The sequence below is a fragment of the Spea bombifrons genome, chromosome 1 (genome assembly GCF_027358695.1).
Source record: "Spea bombifrons isolate aSpeBom1 chromosome 1, aSpeBom1.2.pri, whole genome shotgun sequence".
Classification (NCBI taxonomy): domain Eukaryota; kingdom Metazoa; phylum Chordata; class Amphibia; order Anura; family Pelobatidae; genus Spea; species Spea bombifrons.
In genome coordinates, this window is record NC_071087.1 from 48,713,785 (window position 1) to 48,734,151 (window position 20,367).

General features: G+C 39.1%; 1 protein-coding gene across 1 annotated transcript in view; it reads right to left on the minus strand.

Moving 5' to 3' along the window:
* Positions 1-5,626: 5,626 nt before the first annotated feature.
* DAPP1 (dual adaptor of phosphotyrosine and 3-phosphoinositides 1) overlaps positions 5,627-20,367 on the minus strand; it is a 30,458-nt gene continuing 15,717 nt past the window's right edge. Inside the window, exons 2-9 of the mRNA XM_053461550.1 lie at positions 20,052-20,174; positions 17,079-17,212; positions 8,980-9,110; positions 8,456-8,503; positions 7,140-7,202; positions 6,790-6,875; positions 6,401-6,488; positions 5,627-6,188 (exon numbers count right to left, since the gene is read on the minus strand). Coding sequence (XP_053317525.1) covers positions 6,156-6,188; positions 6,401-6,488; positions 6,790-6,875; positions 7,140-7,202; positions 8,456-8,503; positions 8,980-9,110; positions 17,079-17,212; positions 20,052-20,174 — 706 coding nt within the window. The 3' untranslated portion in view covers positions 5,627-6,155. The remainder of the gene's footprint in view (positions 6,189-6,400; positions 6,489-6,789; positions 6,876-7,139; positions 7,203-8,455; positions 8,504-8,979; positions 9,111-17,078; positions 17,213-20,051; positions 20,175-20,367) is intronic.

A 20,367-nucleotide genomic window follows, 5' to 3' on the forward strand; every position in this document is an offset into this window, starting at 1 on the left:
AGCACAGACATGAGTTGTGATTTCACTTCACTATTCGTTATGTATGGCCAACGTTGGAAAACTCTTAAGTAAAAATGACTGAGCTAGCCCTGTATGATGTAGAATTCAATGGGTTAGGAGAATGAGGAAATCTCATTGGTTTAACAATGCATTAAACCCTTCAGTAAACTGCCTGCAGTTAGATGTATTTACTAAACAGGGAGTCTGCAGGTGAAACTAATATTTTAACTTACTGACTTCACGATACATAACTAAGACTTCTGTAAAATTGACTAAGCTGACCACTCATAATGTTAATGCTTGGAGAGTTCTTTAAAGACTAATTTAGATTTGTGTTATATATGCACAGCCCTTCTTGCATAACAAGCTCACCGGCTTGGCTTTTTATAATCCATAATCAAGTCGGTGAATTGAAGTGTTGAGCTCACCAACAAACTCTCTGTTTAATGAATACACCTCATATATATTCTTATTCTAACTCCTTTATGTCATTATGCATTATAAAGGACCAACCATAGGAAGCTTTGTCTGTGTTATGGGCCAGAGTTCCACTGCATACTGTATAGTTAATTGGGAGTTTTTCTGTAGTTCATGCATGACCAGATCAGGTCGTCTTTCAAAAGGTACTTGGTAGGACTGGCCTTTAGAAAAGGTGAAATTCTAACCTGAACAGAATGCATAATTTCTGATTGTAATTCATTAGGCTGAAGAAGTCACTGCCATTGCAAACCCAAATAATCAATTCCATAAGATGTCTAAATTGTAGATTTAAAAACAATACAAAGTTGTGGCAATTGAAAGGAGCCTAAAACATGGACCACTGCTTAACTGATGTACATATGCAAGGAGACACCAGGATATTTTCCCTACTTTAATATTAGTTTCTCCATGCCATATATTTACAATCAAATGCTGTTTTCACCATCAGGTTAGTTATGAGTTTATCGTAAGGGATGATGCGAGGCAATATACACGGTCAAAGGAGCAAGTGCAATTCAAGTGTTTTTAAATTTATCTCTGCTACGTGTAGGCATCTTAGGCCTTATGTGGATTAACGGGGCACAGCTTCGAACATGTGCCTTTTCCTTCATATGTATGCCATCCTTTCTCTGATATTTGACTCATTTAGGTTTAAAAGATTTATTAAAATACAGTGGATTTTTATTTATTTTTGTAAGCTCATATGCATGTTTCTAACTGATATATAAAGTATGGTAACAGTTTTCTGGTGTTTACTCATAAAAAAGGATAGTTTTCAGGAGAAGGTGTGGTTTTATACCCCCTCTCTTATTCTTTATGAATTCCAACACTAGAGAGTTTCTCCGGCATGAACGTCTGAGCCGGCTGTGGATAATGCATACTTCAAATCTTACTCATTAAACTATATATTACACAGGGCCAGCCTAGCTCTTCCTTCCAGAGAAACTCCCTGGGATTGACGCTTCCTAGAGTGATAATGTTTATGAACCAGTTACATGTGCTGTGGTGATAATTCTTGGCGCTGATCGGTTGCTTAAAGCCAGAAGGTAAGCTCTACCAGGATCTTTCCGCACGTGTGCAGAGGTTCTGACCTTCATGTGTATTAAATGGTGTCCTGGGGCTGACTGTAGGTGAGCGTGTCATGTTCAGAGAAAATAGTTGTGTGGGAATGAGGGTAGAACCAAAGGCGTATGGGGGGATTCTGCAGAATTCCCCATTTATGTGCAAGGGGGTCAGCATGGAAATTCATAAGGGCTACTTACTTGCAGGAGCATACAGTCTTTGTAGAACATTGTGAACATCAGCCCTTGCAGATCTTCCCTTCAAATAGAGCTTGGTGGGCCCTGTGCCATGCATAGTTGAATCTGTGAGATTACCTGGGCTTCCCCTCACAGACTGAATTATGCATTTTACAGGGTCTTCTCAGCCCTTCTTCCAGGAGAAACTTGTCAGGTTTGGCTTTTATACACAGGACAGTCACTGAATTGACGGTAGAACTGGCCTGCAATCTCCAGCTTTAGTAAATCTCTCGTAGTATTCACTAAAACTGTATTCTTAAATAACAATAAAGGTATTAAAACGTGGGCACAAAACTCACTTTAATATACATTCCCTGTCTCTGTGAAACATTGTTTAATTCTTTCAGCAGATGTGGTGCATTAAGGTAAATGTCACACACACTATATTAAGACCTGTTGTCTGTTGTGATCTTGTCCCTTGGATTTTTTTTGTTTGTGTTTTGTGTTCCAGACTCCATAATACATTTCTTTATGGCATGTAACATGTTCCTGCACAATAATGTTTGTTATCTCAGTAGAGATCCTTATTTTATGCTCCGGTCATGCAATGTTACAAAGTTATTAGTGCCGCCGGTCATGTAGAAAATATCCGCAATAATCTGACATCTTGCAAGGCCTTAGATGTCAGATGATTTCATTGTCGTCTACACAAATTTTAACCTTTTTTTTCTTTTCTTACTAATCTGTAGATCATTAAAAATCATTATGCTAGAAAAAGAAACATTAAAATATAGTATAACAAGAGCAAAAATGTTCGTGCTCTTCCATGTATCCGTGCTATTAGCCTGAGCATTCCAGATTGCTTACCAGCCACTAGGAAAATGCACTAGCCAGTTTGCTACTTGTTACAAACTGGTAATTTTGAGGCCTAAACATATTGTTTTAATACTAAACAAACCCCAAGGTTATTTTCACACTATTGCAAGATGTAGGATAATGGCTAAATAAATGACAGAATACGGCTGTACTCCTTCAAATATGAAGTGTTTTTCCTTTGAATATATAATGTCCCAATTATTATTATATAAAAAGTGCTCACCCGCATAAACATTCCAACACTTTGGCCGAAAATGTTATTCCAATAGATTTTTGAGGGCTTCAGTTTTGTTTTACCATCATTTTTTTCATGAACTGTTATCTTTCTTGGCAGCTTCTGTATAAACCTAAATGCATTTTATTTTAACAAAACCCTGTAATAGTTCTAAAATGTATAAATGATAAACGTGTAAAAGCAAATAAATTCATCTTATGAAAGGCTGTTTTCTTTTTTTTTTTTTTTTTAAATGTGGTTGATGTAATAAATGCCAGGCATATATCTAAATAAAGTTCTTTTCCATGACAAATAAACTGCTTGGGTGTTGCTGATTTCTGTCAAGGTAAGTATAAGTAGCACAAACGTTAACAGATTACTACATATCAATATATGTATATGTGTGTGTTATGTTTTGCTTTAAGAGTTACCGCTACCATTTTTTGATTTACTATTGATTGTGTAGTTAAATCTATTTAGTCTCTTCACTCACTGAACTATACATTATATAGGGCCAGCTCAGCCCTTCCTGCTCAAGAAACCTAGTGCTAGCCCTTTATAATAACGTATTTGCTCGATTATAAGATGACCCCCCAAATCTGAATATTAATTTAGGAAAAAAAGAGCCTGAATATAAGACGACCCTAAAAAAGTTTTACCAGTAAATGTTAATTCATGTAAACTATTTTTTTTTAATAAAAGCTATGATTGAGAAAAATATTTTGGTTTTATTTCCTTCTATTTTCAAACCTGTCCCCCAGTTATGCACATCTGCCCCAGAAATGCCTTATACCCCCTATATGCCACTGTGCCCCATGATATGCCCTTTAACCCTATATGCCACTGTGCCCCATGATATGCCTTTTGACCCCCTATGTGCCACTCTGCCTCTAGAAATGCCTTATACCCCTATATGCCACTCTGGCATTTAGAGGGTTAAAAGGCATATTATGGGGAAGAGTGGCATATAGGGAGGTTTAAGGCATTCAGGAGGCAGAGTGGTGTATAGAGGGTTAAAAAGGCATTTCTGGAGGCAGAGTGGCATTAAGGGGGTTAAAAGGCATTTCACAGAGCACTCTTCCTCCAGAAATGCCTTATGCCCCCCCATTTAACACCCCCCCGAACTTCCCGGTGCTTCTGACTCCCCTGTCATGTAGCCAGGGCAGCATGTAGATCCACGCACTTACGCTGCAGCTGGAAGGAGGCGTGGCTAGTAGCGGGGGTTGTCTGCGTCCATCACGCAGACCTTCCCCGACTGTCAGAGATCAGAGTTCCTGGCACCGGTGCGGGGAACTCTGATCTCTGACAGCCGGGGAAGGTCTGCGTGATGGACGCAGACAACCCCCGCTGCTAGCCACATCTCCTTCCTGCTGCAGCGGAAGTTGTCTACGCGAATCGACACGCTGCCCCAGCTACACACCGTGGACTCAGAAGTACCGGTAAGTGGGGCGAGGGGGGGGGGAGACAGGAGGATCCAGGTCCCCTGCAGCTGCGGGGGATCTGGATCTTAGTCGTCTCATAGTCAGACCTATTTGAGGTCTGATTATAAGACGACCCCGATTATAAGACGAGGGCAAATACGGTAACTAAGTGGTGGAAGTTAAATCCACACCCTACTGCAAATTCTCCTTTTACCAATTAAACCTTTTTGACTAAAGAGTCTATGGATGAGGGGATTGCATTGAACAGACGGGACTTCCGTACCATTGACAGCTTCATGTTTCAGCAGAAACCTTTATTCAAACTATCATGATTACAACAATGGCAGCCTCCAGATCTGCAGATAATGGGAGTTTATTGGAGCAAAATTAAATTAAATCAGAATTTTGCCAATGCTAGCCTACATTACTCTATACAGCACTGTATTTTATGTTCAAGTATTTTTTGAGTTCTGTGTTTAATAGATAAAATGTCTGTGCTTGTATATACTGTTTGATTCTCTTTGTATTTAAATGATGCACTCTTGACCATGTTTAATGTTGGCTTCATTTGGCTTCAGTAAGCAGATCTTTGTAAACATGGATCATAACAAAAAAAAACGTAGTCGTGTTTAACAGACTGTCTGTCTTATCCAGACAGATTGATATTCTGAATTTCATTTAATTATGTGGACTTCATTAGCATTGCCTAACCCTTAGGATGTACCCATACGTCCTTAAAACCTGTGGCAAGAAGCCCATTGGGATGTACCAGTACATCCTGACTTTTGCAGCAGCAGGGACATTTCCATGGAAGATCAGGCTGTATATTGCTGGCTTCCTGACGACTGATCGTGGGCTGATTCACAAGCAATGCCCAATCGTGCAATCGAGCATTCCCTTCCAGTAGGTGTCGCTGCTGCCATCCACTAAAAGTTTACTTGAGGACGGGAAAGCTGGGCTCTCCCATTGCTCCGCATGCTGGCAGATCACGCCGATAGATTAGGAGGAGAGGGAGAAAAATAGTTTCTCCCCTTACAAAAAATGATAAACAAATTGATCGGGAGCCCAGTGATGTCACCAGAGCCCCACTGACATCAAAAATGTCCCCAAAGGGATCTCGCGCCATACTGCGCTGGGAACAGTTAAATAATAATAATAAATTGTTTTCTCTTACAAAAAAATAGGGCCCCTTAGACCTTCCACTATATGTGGTCCTTAGGTTATAAAATCCTCTGACCTCAAGAGGTTCAAGAATCAGCTCAGAGTGTGATTGAGTAAAGAAAGTCACCATCAATATCACTACTACCTACAGGCCTGCAGATTAAGGGAAACTGTTAGAACACATTTAAATTCTACTTTTCTTCAATATTAAACTATACTATACATACAGAATTGCATTTAGTGCTCAAAGATTTTTTTAATAAAAAAGTAACAGCAAACCAGTAACTCCAGTAACTTCTTTAGGCCGGAGAGGAGGGAACAACTGAAAATACGCTGATAAAATCAAAGAGCTATTGCTTAATGGAATGGGTAAAACAACACAGCCAAAGATTATAAACTAAATCAAATGTCAATAACCTAAATGCTTTAAAAAAAATAGTTCTTTGAATAGATGTGTGTTGACGAGCAATCACAGATTCCTCTTCATATGCAGCATGATGCAAAGCTGGACCCGGAACTGTCATTGGGTCTGAGTTTGTAATCTTCTCCTGGGTTACTAGCCGTCAGTTAATAATACAGCAATTCAACCATGTTGCATACAGGTTAGGTTCCTTGTCCACAGATTTTATTGTATGTAACAGAGGTGTTTACTTGGATGTCAGTTTCATCTTGGTGCATGACATGAGAGTACTCACATTCATGGTTTTGGAAAAAGGCACTGAGTCTAGTTGTTAAAAAATAGTCTATGACCATCCACAGTTATCTTCATCTTTTGGATGACTGTTTCTTTAATTGAGACTAAAATGCAAGAAAAACATACAGATGGTTAAAGATACGATGTGGATATAATCCCAATGAAGCAAGAATTTAGAAACTTTACAAAAAAAAATTAGCCATCTAGATGCTGAGCCAGATGAGAAGTCCATCTGTCTGAGAACTTCCCAGATGAAATAAACATTATAGAAACACTCCAGTTTTATGTATTACCTCAAATCGTCTATTAAACTTACCATTTTCCATCTTAAAATTTTAATCCACTCATCAGCTTCTGCCCCCGTCTTTGCGCACAAGTAATACGTTCGTAGTGGGAAAACTAAACTGTAAAGAAACAAAAATGGTTAACTGCGCAAGAATCGGATCTATATAGTCATTATATGGATAGATTCACTTGCGAGCAGGGCTCTCTCCACCTAATGTATCGGTTTGTCTTAGTCTGTCAATTCTCGTCTTGTCATACCCCTTGAATATATGTATTGTATTAAGCGCTGCGAAAAATGTTGGCGCTATATAAATAAAAGATAATAATAATGATAATAATTACAAATCAATCAATAAACTATAAAACATATAACATACAGAGAACCGCAGCGGTATTAGTGAGGAAAGATAATGCACTTACCAAAAACAATTGACTCTCTCCTGTGAATAATCAAACTGTACAGCACTGCATTCGGTTAGATCCAATGTCCGTATAGGTTCTGGGGACTTCAGAACAAAGGGGTATCCATTAAGACATTCTTTAGAGTATTATGTATATGTACTTTATGGGCTATTGAAGTCCTGACTGTATGGAACCTCTGCATTTTTGTTTTGCAAAATGTTAAATTCTCATATTTTTTACCCCAAATTTTGGAGGTCTTGCATTACAGCACAATGTAATCACTGAACATTTCCAGGCGTCTTTATAAACACAAGATAATAGATATAAATATTATCAGTATTTCATCTTACATCAAAAGCACAACTTACTAACTGGTCTTTAAAATATTTAAGTTCGTTCCGGTTCAAAATAAACCATCTGGTTTTCCAACTCTGCAATAAGAAGGAGATTGTTGTATTAATAAAAAGTCTAGCATACCAAACAAGTACATTTGTAGAAACCAGTAACAAGGAGCGTGTAAACTCACTGCAGATGATCATGTAGCATAAATTGGTACAAACTAAAATAATATATATATGTTAATAATGCCGCCTTTGAGCTTTTGGTAGAATCACAACTGCATCAGGCTGGGGTAGACAAAACTCACAATCCAGGCAGCCATGACTCTTTATTTTCTACTTTTTAATGGTCTCAATAGATGTAATGCTTTTGGCTCTAAAAACAAAAAAACAAAAAAAACATTCTGGCTTCCATATCAGCCTTTCAAACAGATTGACTGGTGAGGATACTTCTAATGCTACTGACTTATGTAAAATCCATTTAATGGCATTTAAAGCAATATATGTATATATATAGTTGGTTTTATGAATATCATTTACCTTTAACACTTGAAAAATGTAAATTCCAGGGACAAACAAAAACTGAGGAGAGAAAACTTTAGAAGGATATTCTCCCGTTATAATAGGGACACCTAGTCACTCTTATACAGTATACAGTACTCATTTCTTTCACTAGCTGCCTTAAAAGGAGACAATGGCAATGATGCATTTTCTAACGTATTTAATCATATTATTTGCATATTTAATCTCAATGTTCTCTCCTGTGTTTGTTTTAATGAGTAGATCATAACAGATTCATTGGAGGCAAACACTGTCAGAGCAGATTCTACACATGTTGTCCCTTTAAATTGTGTTTTTTAATCAACTGCTTTTTTTTTTGCCATGTTTTTGGTAATCAGAGCCTTAAAGAAGCAAAGCCTAAATGACAAAGCCTAATTACTGCTACTAGAGAGCTACTACTCCTTTTGTTTCAATTACCACTACTACTCCCTTAGATCGGAAGATCACGAGCGGGGCCCTCATAAGGCCACCCTATCTACCTGGAACTTTGTGTACCAAAAGGCTAGATGGGAAGCTTACGGGCAGGGTTCTCAACTCCCAATGTATCTGTATATATTAATATGTATTCGCTATCTACTTGCTAACTGCCCCATTTAAATTTTACAGCGCTGTGTAATTTGTTGTGGCTTAATAAATAAAACATACTAATAATGATACATGTTCAGCGTGAACATACTATATATTCAAATAATTAGAATATAGATCCTTGTGTAGGGTGCAATATACTTCAAACAACAACGAAGAACATCTCAACTGAGTTTATCTTAATTTTAAAAGAACATTACCTTTACGCGTCCACCTTGTTTTGTAAGGAAACCTTCTTTTGTGCCCAGCTTGAAGGAAAAAAAAATAGAAAAAGGGTATAGTTAACAAAACCACAACTGATTGTAGAAAAACTAGGATTATATATTTTTTCTATTTGACTGTGAAAGTGAAGTTTCCCAACAAAAACTTCACTAAATCATGTTTCTACGCTGATAACCTTTATTTCCACACATGTGCCTTGGTCTGAATCAACACAAGTTTAAACACAACTTGGAACCATCTGACGGAGATGCGTGATACACATGCAGTCAAGAAACTCGGGTCACTGCCCTTCTGAATATGACTCAAAAGTGATTGCTGCTGTGATGACTAATCAACTAATAGTGATATTAATATGTTCTGGTTTAAGAGCTTTTTTGAAAAACAATCACATCTGGTAGATTTAGTATATTTTCGTTTGCATTCCTGCCTTGTAAGTCCACCTGTGATGTCAAATGTAGATAAACTGACAAGTAACACAAATTGGGCTGAATAAAGGGCTTACCGAAGGTGCCACTGGCACAAGATCGGACTCAGAGCGCCCGGTTTGCATGGCTGTGTGAACTCGGACAGACTCGTATATTGAAGGTTCCTCTACTTCACGAGGATAGGGATATTTCAGTACAATTAAGGTTCCTGTAGATAATGAAAAGTGACAATGTATGTAGCATCCTAAAGAGTTAAACACGACTAGATTGTGAGCTCGCCAGAGCAGGGCCCTCTTCTCCTTTGTACCAGTTTGTTATTGTGTGTGATTCTAAATTGTTCTACTGACTGTAACAGCGCTGCGGAATCTGCCAACGCTTTATAAATAAATTTAATGTAATGATAACATGCCATTGACCATAATGTTAAAGAGGTGTAAAGAGTCCCTGAAACCCCTAAGAATTTTACAGCTGAACCTTGTTACAGTAGATTAATACCTTCACCTCTTAACATTAACTATTTCTGACACCGTCTGGTAGCATGGCTTCCAGGTTGCATGTGCCAGCCTGTGCCTGTGCCAGTGTGAATACCTGTGACTGTTTATTTAAAGATTGTTGGTTATTGTCAATGGACTTTGGGAAGACACCTAAACAGAATCTTAATGATAGCACCAAGCTCTCAAAACTTAGCAGACATGAAGCTCATAAGTCATTTCTTGACTTACTCTAACCTTATTTAAGTGATGTAATTATAAACATGGCCAGTAGATGGCCTCTTTTCACCATTCAGATTTCTATAACGCTTGATTGGTCATTCTGATAAAAGCACTTGGACGCTATATGTGTTCTTGTTTTACATTTACATTTTGAAAACACAATGCCTAGTGAATCAGGAACAAAAGAAGATTTAACTTCTAGAAAAAAATGTTGTATGCATTCCATAGAACTGCGTGCACTTTACAAAATACACTTATGCCCTTAGAGGATCCTTTAAACTAAAACAGGTAATTGCTATAGGAGAATGACAGCCCTGCTGTAGCATAATTCACACTTGGATACGTTTTAAATAACCATAATGTATGTTTCTTCATTTAAGACACAGTGCATTGGTCTCTGGCTTTTTATTTCAGGATCCAGGTAGGGTGAGCACATCGGCCACGTTTTTTAGGCCACATTAACATTTGAAGTGTCGCTGACGAACGCATGTAAAATGTTTTAGATCCTTTTGGGTTTACTGATTCACTTGTGGTACTGAACTTCTTCATTGATTGACCTGGTGGAAATCCATTTTATGCACATGAGATCCTTCTGGTGCTTGCAGTATTGCAGATAGGTGGATGACATGACACCGTGCTCCCAAATCTGGCAGATACTGTATAAAAGGATGCCTAATGCAAATATTTTGTGTTCTGGAATCACTGTATGTAGGCATCATATGCCTTTGCAGTGCATGAATGTATGTTTAACTTAATGGAAAATTGGAAATCTGGGCCAAATCAGCTCTGAACCCCGTCCAACCATTAGGATGTCTAAGCAGAATGGGATTTGCAGTTCACCACAAAACTGGATAACTGCATTTTATTTTGTCACTTACTGCACTCACATTACTTCTAACCCTATATAGTCTGTAGATCATAACGCAAAAGCCCCAAAAAATAGAACTACATACAAATGGTACTCATTTTCCAAAGAGTGAACAATATCTGATTTTTCTGGAAGATCACGTTTTCATTGTTAACCAAACGTGTAACTAGCCTATTTTCAGTTAGTTAGCCAAAGTCAAGCTAATAGTTGAGCATATTCGTAAGGAAAACAGAAGCCAGTGATACTCACATGTTGATTGTATCTCCCATTTCATCCCAAATGACAGAACTGTGTATTATATTGTTGCATTGATATATAAAACATAATGAGCCTTATAACACTCCTCCCTCCTCTATTTTATTGCACTGACGGCAACAGGACACTAACAAATGCTCAAGTACATACAAGTATTAAAAACATAGGTTGTCACACTGCATTCCCAACCTACCAAGCAATCATGGATCCTATGACTAATGTAAAGCTGGTAAATTTCATAACGTGAAACTTTTTTCAGAAGCTCCACAGCAATTAATTCCGAATATCATTACAACGACATGATCAGCATAAAAAAACTACCTGGTTGTGTGAGGAGCCTGCATGACGTATTTAGAGGGGTCTATTCACTAAAGAGCGAGCTTGAATATTTCAGCTATGCATCAAAGGCGAACCCATTGCATTTCGTCCGCAGGAAGGGCTGAGTTGGCTCCGTATAATGCATAGGTTAATCGGTAAGAAGGATTTTAACATGACCCTATGCAGCATACAAGGCCCTTTCAAGCCTTTTTGCAGAAGAAGCCCACTGGGAAAAGAGGGATGTGTGTGTATTCTCTGAGACCACAAGCACGACTTAACACATGCATTTCACGCCCAACAGGACTCTGATATGTTTGCTGTTACTTTACTCTCAAAACTTTGGATGGCAGCAGTCTTGGACACCAGTAAATAAATTAAACCCCAGCTGTTCCCCTCATTACAGTACCACTACTGAGTCACAGTTCAAATCGCGGGTGTGTTATTCCTGGCCATGCAAACCATCAAAACGTTCACACATGCTTATGGCGCACATCTCATATAACTGATATGTACAGTTAATATAGCATGTTTTCACCTGTCACCTATCATGAAAACGCTATAATGCACAAAGATAATTATCTAGATCATATCCTTGCTTTGCAGGTTCAAGAATTCAAAAAAAAAATGACAACACTGCGGATCTGTATCTCCTTCAAGCTAGGGTTCTAAGAAACTTAAAAAAGATTTTAGCTAATGTATATTTTTAAACACAAAAATATTTTTTTTATATTAACCTCCAAAGCATTTAAAAAAAAAAAAAAAAAGGTCAACTTATTTTCCTTTTTTCAAAACAGAAAAAGAAAATCATGTACAAAGTATGAAGACATTTTTCAAGCATTGTTCTAATATATTTAAGAGCAAAATACCGATGGTTCGATGGCTTCAAACAATGCTTGGCAGGCTAATACTGCAATAATTACATTTAAGCTACATCATGAATATACGAAATCTCACGTGAGATTGTACTTTAAAGATTCCGGGTAGAACGTCATTATTATAAATCTAGATTTGTTTTGATTCTTTATCTACTGTTGTTCAATAGTTGTACAATAATAATGTGGCCAATTGGCTCAGGAAAAGACAACTAAGGGCATATTTGACAGACAACACATTCTGTGTATACTATACAGCCCTATCCAAAAGACATCTTTTGTCGAAAGGGAAAATGCATAGAAAGCCGAAAAGGAACACAGAAAGGATCTAATAAAGATGTAAATGGTGTCCTTATTCATTGTTATACTATGCAAACCAGTGTATACATGTAAAATTGACAATGCTTCGAGTGATTGCCCATCTACCCTCCTTGCCAGCCCTCCCCTAATTTAGGAGAAACTAAATGATGTTTCACGCCAAGCACAACACAACTGGATGACAAAACCCTATGCACTGGTTCTGCCTGTCCTGATTATTGGGTGTAGTGTTCTGTGGGAATGCTGACATAGAATATTCCAGCTTTACATCCATAGGTGAATAGAGGGTGAATACTACTTACAGGAGGATATTATTAAAACACGTGTGTCATTTGGGGAATTGTCAAGTTAGAATGCCTTTCACTATACAGTAAAATGAAAGCGCTGAAATCTCAGCATATGGTCATATTGTCTTTTTAGTTCCACTTTTCTGCTTCACATTTACAAAACCCAGGGCTCTCTATAGAATGTGGCTTGTCGCAAACTTCCCCCGTGGGCCTCACCTACACCAGTCGGAGACCTCTGTACAATCACATGCTTGTTCGCTGTCTCCATGATGCCCTCTGCTGGACACTGGGATATTACACTGTATACCCATATCAACAGGTAGTGTGGCCACAAAGCAGGTAGTGTGGCTACACCAGCAGCTACCATAGGCTATGGTGTCCTCTAAGGTAAGCCTGGGCCCGCAGAAGTTGTCCACTTTGCCCAACGTTAAAGATAACCCTCACCAACTCCCCTAATTTGTTGTTACTGATGATAGCCTGGGATAATTACGTTTATGGTATGTTTTATGACAACATTATCAACATGTTATTGTTGTCCAGCACAACATAGTCATGGTAGATTAACAAGCAATCAAAACAGGAGGGAAACATAAAAACATGGATATAACAAACATAATAAAATTCAGGGGTCAGGTGGATTTATTCAGTAAATAAACCAGTTTACTATACACTTATATACATAATCTGAGAGGCTGCAGTTGAGCATGTTACATTAATCTTCCAATAAAATTGCAAGCAGAACCAGCCGTTTCTAGTGCCATAGGCAAACTATTATTATATAGGGCTAAGGTGAAGGATAGCAGTGGATTGGGTAAATGATCTTAATTCAATTAATGATCTTAATTAAATTAAAACTTTATAGAGTCTTAGACACTGTTAGAAATGGCAGGCCGAGGCTCCCCAAGTCCCACACAGAAGAATCTCACTGTATAAAATGCTCGGATGCAGCACAGCAGTGTCACATAAAGCAATCACAGTGAAATGAACGGATCACCAGGCTGCTCTGCTCTTTTATAGGCTCTCTACCTTACTAGTCTGCTTCTTTTTCTTTCTTTGAAAGATGCAGCACAGCCATTGTATAAGCCCTCAGTATGATGTGACAGGATTGAGCCGATCTGACAAACGATGATCAGCTCACTCAACGTTCCTCCTCTTAGTGAGATTCTCCTCCTCTTAGTGTAGTTAAAATGGCAGCTGTAAACAAAAATTTTCATATTGTGCGCATTCATTTTTCGTTTCTTTCGTCTAATGTTGCATTCATTCGTCCGCAAACGAATGCACAAGTCTAATATATATATATACACAAAGTATCAATATATTCTTTTTCTTATGTAAACTGTTGACATTTGTCCATTAAAGAAAGCATCATTAATATGCCATGCTTTAGTAGGCCTCTCCATTACTGGAAGAGGGAAACGTGCAGACAGTTTGATTAACCAACTTTCGACTCGAGGAATCAACCTCCAATTTGACCCTGCTCAAGTACAGCATAAAATTAGTTGTGGCTGACAGCTGGTTCGTGAACTGTGTGCAACGAGTTTATGGTCTCAGTCCAGTTCCCAACAGACAGGTGTCCACATCCCACAAAAACATTATGCTTGCTGGCAGCACAGGGACTTGCTGGCCACAGGGCTAAGCCGCCCACTCACTGCTGGTGCTGATCCTTTTTTTAAATGGTGTTTCAGCAGAGAGGCACGGAACATTAAAGCAGGTGACAGAGGCCAGATGTAGCTAAAATCTAGAATCGCTCAAAAATAAGGAACCTTTTCTTCTACGGGGTGCAGGATTGTGAACAGTACACCTCTTCATATGCTGCCTATAAAGTGGCTACTGTCACAGCTACAAAATCGAATTCTTTCCTTAATTTCTTTAATTTTGGGGCATACTTTACATGCTAATTTCCCTTCCATAACTGTGATGTGTGTGCAGGGGCATGGTAAGGTTAAATTCTTGTCTGAAGGATTTTCAAACTTTAATGTCAGCAGCACTTATGAGGTCAGGTCATAAAGTGATTTATTTAATATCAAAAATGCATTCAGGTGCCAGTGGTAGAAATGTAATAATTTAGATTGGAAGCAGTACCTGTTCACTGTGTCTGGGTGACTAGTGAAATCATGCTCTATTTGTCCATTGTGTACTGGGGCAACCTTGCTGGGAAGTTACATTATCAACCGTAAATTAGGCACGCACAATGTGAGAGACAGGGCCGGCCCTACCATGGAGCAGAGTGGGGCAATTGCCCCAGGCGGCACTTTTGAAGAGGCGGCACTTTGCCTCCCCAATCGCCTTTTTTTTTTATTTTTTTTTTAAGCGGAGGAGAGAGAGGGGCGCCCGCTCGGTAACCGCTCGGTGCCCCTCCCTCTCTCGTCTGCGAGCCCTCTAGCTCGGTCTTGGTGCCAGCTTGTAATGCTGAAGCGCCGGAATATGAAATCATTTCCGGCGCTCAGCAGTAAAGCAGCGCGCACCGTGGCATTTTAAACTTCGCCCCAGGCGGCATTATGTCTTGGGCCAGCCATGGTGAGACAGCTGTGTTAGTGCAGGTTTTGATCCTATAGACCACCATGGATATGGATAAAACACATCAGGTAGGAGCAAAGACAGAAAATATGGAAAGGAGGCCTTGAAATAAATCTCCCCCATTAACAACTCAGCTCATTTTGAAAGAAATACCGGGGTTAGTACATAATGCACAGTGGAATCATTTTAAACTTAACTTTAAACTATTTGAAACGCTTTGTGCATTGAAAAAACCCCATTGATGGAAAGACAAAGACAAGGTCTGAGATGACATAAAATCTAAGCTGCCTGTAGGGTTTGGAAGTCGCTGGGTCTAAGGGTTACCTTATTAGCCATTTTTTGCTCCAGTGTGTGGGATGTATAACTGAGAAACTGAGAATCTGGAGAGCAGCATGTGTGAAACGTATACATGTCATTAAAATATGGCAACCCTGCATAGGCCTTTCATCATTTTAATTCACCACTGCCTGTGACAATATCATTTCCCGTATTTGCTCAATTATAAGATGACCCTGATTATAAGACAACCCCCCAAAAATTGAATATTAATTTAGGAAAAAAAGTCTGAATATAATCCTGAATATATAGGAAAAAAGTTTTACTAGTAAATATTATTTCACATGTAAACGATTTTTTCATATTTATTAAAAACTATGATTGAGAAAAATGCATTTCTTGTTTTTTTTTCCCATTTATTTGCCAACCTGCCCCAGTTATGCACATCTGATCCCAGGCTTGCCACTCTGTCCCCAGATATGCCTCTGTGCCCCCCAAGACTTACTAATGCATCCCCAGACTTGCCCCTGTGCTCTAGACTCCCTGCACCACCAGGGCTTCTATGACAGAGCACTGGAAGGTCATGTCATGCCAGCGCTCCATCAAAGAATCCCCGGCAGAAGTGCCGGGCAGCATCAGAGCTTGTCAGCGGGCATCATCCAGACGTCCACTGGCTGCCAGAGAGGAGGATCCAGGTCCCCTGCAGGGCTGCTGGGATCTGGATCTTAGTCTTTCAGTCAGACCTCTATTTGAGGTCAGATTATAAGACTACCTTGAATATAAGACTAATGAAAAAACCTCGTCTTATATTTGAGCAAATACGGTAGGTGTGATAATGTGCCTCAATATACTTAGGAAGTTAATAAACCTATTCTAAGCCACGCATTAGTTGATGTTTTAAAATAAACATATAATTAAAGAAGACAGCATTAGGAAATATGCATTGGGTGACACTGTAAGGAATTTCCATTATTATATCAAGACACAGATATCCTATCCTCCCAAGAAATCATTGTGCAATGTGTGGTAAGACAGGTTTTACGGCTTGTCTCATAAGAACACAATATGGGTGTGTAACTTGTTCCTGTATTACTAGTTGTCCTGATACCTGTAGATGTCTGCAACGATGGTACCTCCCACATACCTTTACTGTCGCACTTGCCGTCTTTCAGAGTGCATTCACCAGCTGGATACACATTGCCACGTGCATCCATGGTACACTCAGATTATTGCCCTACCTGGGAGCCTTCTAAATGAGCTGAGCCTGAAACTCTTGAAATATCATGAAGATTCTGTAGTGACTCGCCAAATCGCATAACCAAATGGCTCTAATACCTCTTGGAAACCTTGTCACTATTTAAAGATACGCTTGAGTCACCTGCAATCAAGCAGGGATATCAATAATGACAATGGCTTTTACTGGAAGTAAAAGCACATATTGGAAGTCTTAGATATTATTACAGCAACGTAGAATTGGAAGAAGACAGACTGAAAATCAGTTCCTTCAATGTGAGACCCTGACATTGGGCCAAAAACCCTGAGAGACTCCCCTGAGAGTTATCAGATATGATTATTACAGTCCTCCACCTCCAGTCCTTGAGGGCCACAAACAGAGAGCAGTTCTGTGTATCTCTGGCAAAGCAGTATTAACTTGCTGTATAATATATATATATATATATATCACTGGTTATTATGTTGTGATGTAAAGGACTGTAAATCTTTGTATCACTAAATAGCTCATCTTAAAATTACCTGATTCACTTCCAATTAAAGGCTGGTTAGCAAAGTGCTGTATAAAATCTTTTATAGTTGCAAACTCATTGAAACCAAACTTCAATAACGTTCCACACTGATGAACTTGGAAATGTTTGACAGAATCTTTGGCCCTAAAACAAAAAACAAACAAAAAACAATTAGTGAATGTATTTCTTTAAGGAGAGAAACTGCCATTTTCTTGCATTTTGTGCATTCTGATCCACAAGGTGTGTGAAAACAAAACACAAAACATATCATCAAATGCCGTACAATACAATACGCCCCTAGATTTTATTCACTCTTCCGGTCATCACAAAAAGCCTAAAAAGCGCACTTGAATAAGGTTTGTGGCAAGAAGCATGAGGACTGGACTTAACCACAACTTTTTGTGTTATATTCACAACCCATAGCTAGTTATATAACTGAATAAGACATTTGGAAGTAGACGCAGCATACCAGCATTCCCATGATAAGGAAAAGGTAAAATGTGAAAAGTCCAATGTAGAGAAAAAAATAAATTTCAGCGTAAAAATGGCTATGCTTGCAGTTTTTACAGCAATCCCTCTCACTGCAGATTAACGAGGATGAATTTTCCAGTCTTACTGAAGGAGATATTTATAGAATAGGCATGCTGATGAACATGCTATATATGTGATCAACAAAAAACCCAGGCAGTGGTGCATTGTGGTTCAGGTTGGCTAGGGCTGGAGAGGCAGATCTGAGAGGCACAATCACTTTACCAGGAACAGATTGCCTTGCTGGATGTTTAGAATCCCCAGTTGGCCTCAACTCAATTGTCTGGATGGAAAGATCAAAGCTCTGTGCCAGAAAAAGGACAGCCAGTATAAATCAGCAGACTCGGGGGGCGGCTGGGGCGCTCCACCAGGTCAAGGCTAGGTGTGGCTCCATAACGTGATGTGACCCAGAGCTCCAATTTTTCTTTACTTTCATCCTTTTTTATTCTGATCATTTTTATATATATTAATCACTACCCAGAATGTAGCCATGTAGCCCAATATTAATCACTACCCAGATTGTAGCCATATGTTCCAATTTTCCTACTGTAGCCAGCAACATCTTTTTTTTTTTTTTTTTTTTTTTAGAACTAGTTATAAAAGTATTAATAATCTAATCAATCACTATTCTGAAAGTACCACAGTTACAAAACCCAAGAATGTCTGAGCCAGGCAAAGTTCCACTAGATGGCAGCATCAGAGTGCTACCATTTATACTAAATCAACAAAAGTGTGTAGGAATAGTGTCATTTGTACAGACAGTTCTACCAAATAGCACATGAGTTCTACTTATTTGCATGAAAAGTACATTTCTATAATAAATAATAAAATGTTATTTGCGTTGCAAATAATCACACAATGCTCTAGATGCCTGACTAAAACCACAAACTTCTTATTTTGCAAAGGCTTAGAAAAAATGTGACTCAGTTCAAGTGTGTAATGTAGGGAATGGAAATTGGAGTTGGTAATGGATAACCCCAAAAAGCTGCAGATGCTTAACGAAGAGAAAGTTTTTCCATACATAATTTTCAGGAATCAGAAGATTTTTAGAAATGTTTGCAGTTATAAGCTTTTGGGAATAGCCCCTCTGCACACCTGTTTAAATACGTTATTTTATATACCGTACTTCTTATTGTAAAATACTGCATAACCTAAATGATAATATAAAATTAAAAAATCAAGGTAATATAATTTACTGTTTTCTCACAATGGAGGGATCTTTGCAATAAATATCCATGTGTTTGGGTATGGGTCCGACCTAGGACAGTGCCTTTATTTAATGGATCACTGGCTCCAGGGCCGCCATCAGAATTCTTAGGGGCTACTACATGTTTAGAGCCTGGGCCCCCATGCCAATCCCATCAGCCCGCCCCATGTCCATCCCAGTGGCCTACAAATTCCTTCACCTATCACTCCGCTTAAGTGCAAGCCTAGGGTTAGTGGTGCCTGGGTGCAGTATTTCTTCAAGGCACCCTATAACCAACACACATCCATACTAACACAAAAACTCGCTTTAACACCCACTCGATCTACCACTATACACATTTTTTATCCTGCCCCTCCTCTCCCCTCCCAGGGGTCACTAACTCTATGCTCACCCCCAACACTCCACCACCATATGCTGACACATAAACTCATGATAACATCATACAATCTGTTGGGACAGGGTTGGGATCTCTGAGGCAGGAGTTGTAGACACCTAGGAGCTGGCAGTCCCTAACACCAAAAAAACAGTCAATAATCAGTCAAGAGGGTCAATGCAGGCAGCACAGGGTCACAATGGGTTAACAAGTCATGTTCATAGAACAGGAGACAGACAGGGTAATCCAGGTGTCAAGCCAAAGGTCAAAAGTAGAGAGGTCGAGCGAGGTCAAGCTGGTTTAAGTAGGGGTAATGACTTTATAGAGACAGATAACACAGCTTGACAACACTCAAGGGTAGAATGAAGGGTGAGCAGGGTTAAATTAGGGAAGTAGATTCAAGACTTATATCACCAGTATCAGGATGCCACCTCCTGCAGATCATGATTGCCAGGAACATCCCTTCTTCAGCATTGCCAGCATCTCCACCAATGAGGACTTGATATCAGGCAGTAGGACATTCCCCCTGTCAGCTACAGCTAGAACTTGCCACATCCCCCTCTGAGGCCAGGAATGTAGCCTGTTCAGTAACTGCACAGCCAAACGTGGTACTCTAACACACTAGTCTAGGTTTGGAGTCACTGTGTATATTATATCTAAAACACACACACTGACTCTAACGCTTTATAAACATACATAATATACTTAACACAACTGTATACACACTGACATACTTACACACACGCATACTAACGTATATTCTAATCAAACTTTTTTAGAAGCTATTTGATGCATTTCTAAGAGTAGAGTCACTTTTGTGAGACACATTATAAGCAGCTTTCTATTACGGTAGTGCCCATGAAAGAGCCACTTACCTCACTGAGAGCGAGTATACGTTAGCTTTGGAGTCACTCTTCCTCAGGAGGTAGCTCCCATCTTTCCCATTTGTAAGAAGCAGTGCCTCAGCTGCATGGCGTGACAGGTTTTCATGGTACCACCTACCAGGAAATGAAGAAGTAGCAGATGAGAAACCAAACTTGTGATAGTAAAACAAAATGCTATAAGAGCAAACCATCTGATTATTCCATTTTTAAACACCAGTTATTGATTTCTTGTGCTGCGTTCTAATTCTTAAATCAGCTCTAAAGACAAATGTTTCTTTTTTTTGACACGTTAAAGAGAGTTCGGAGG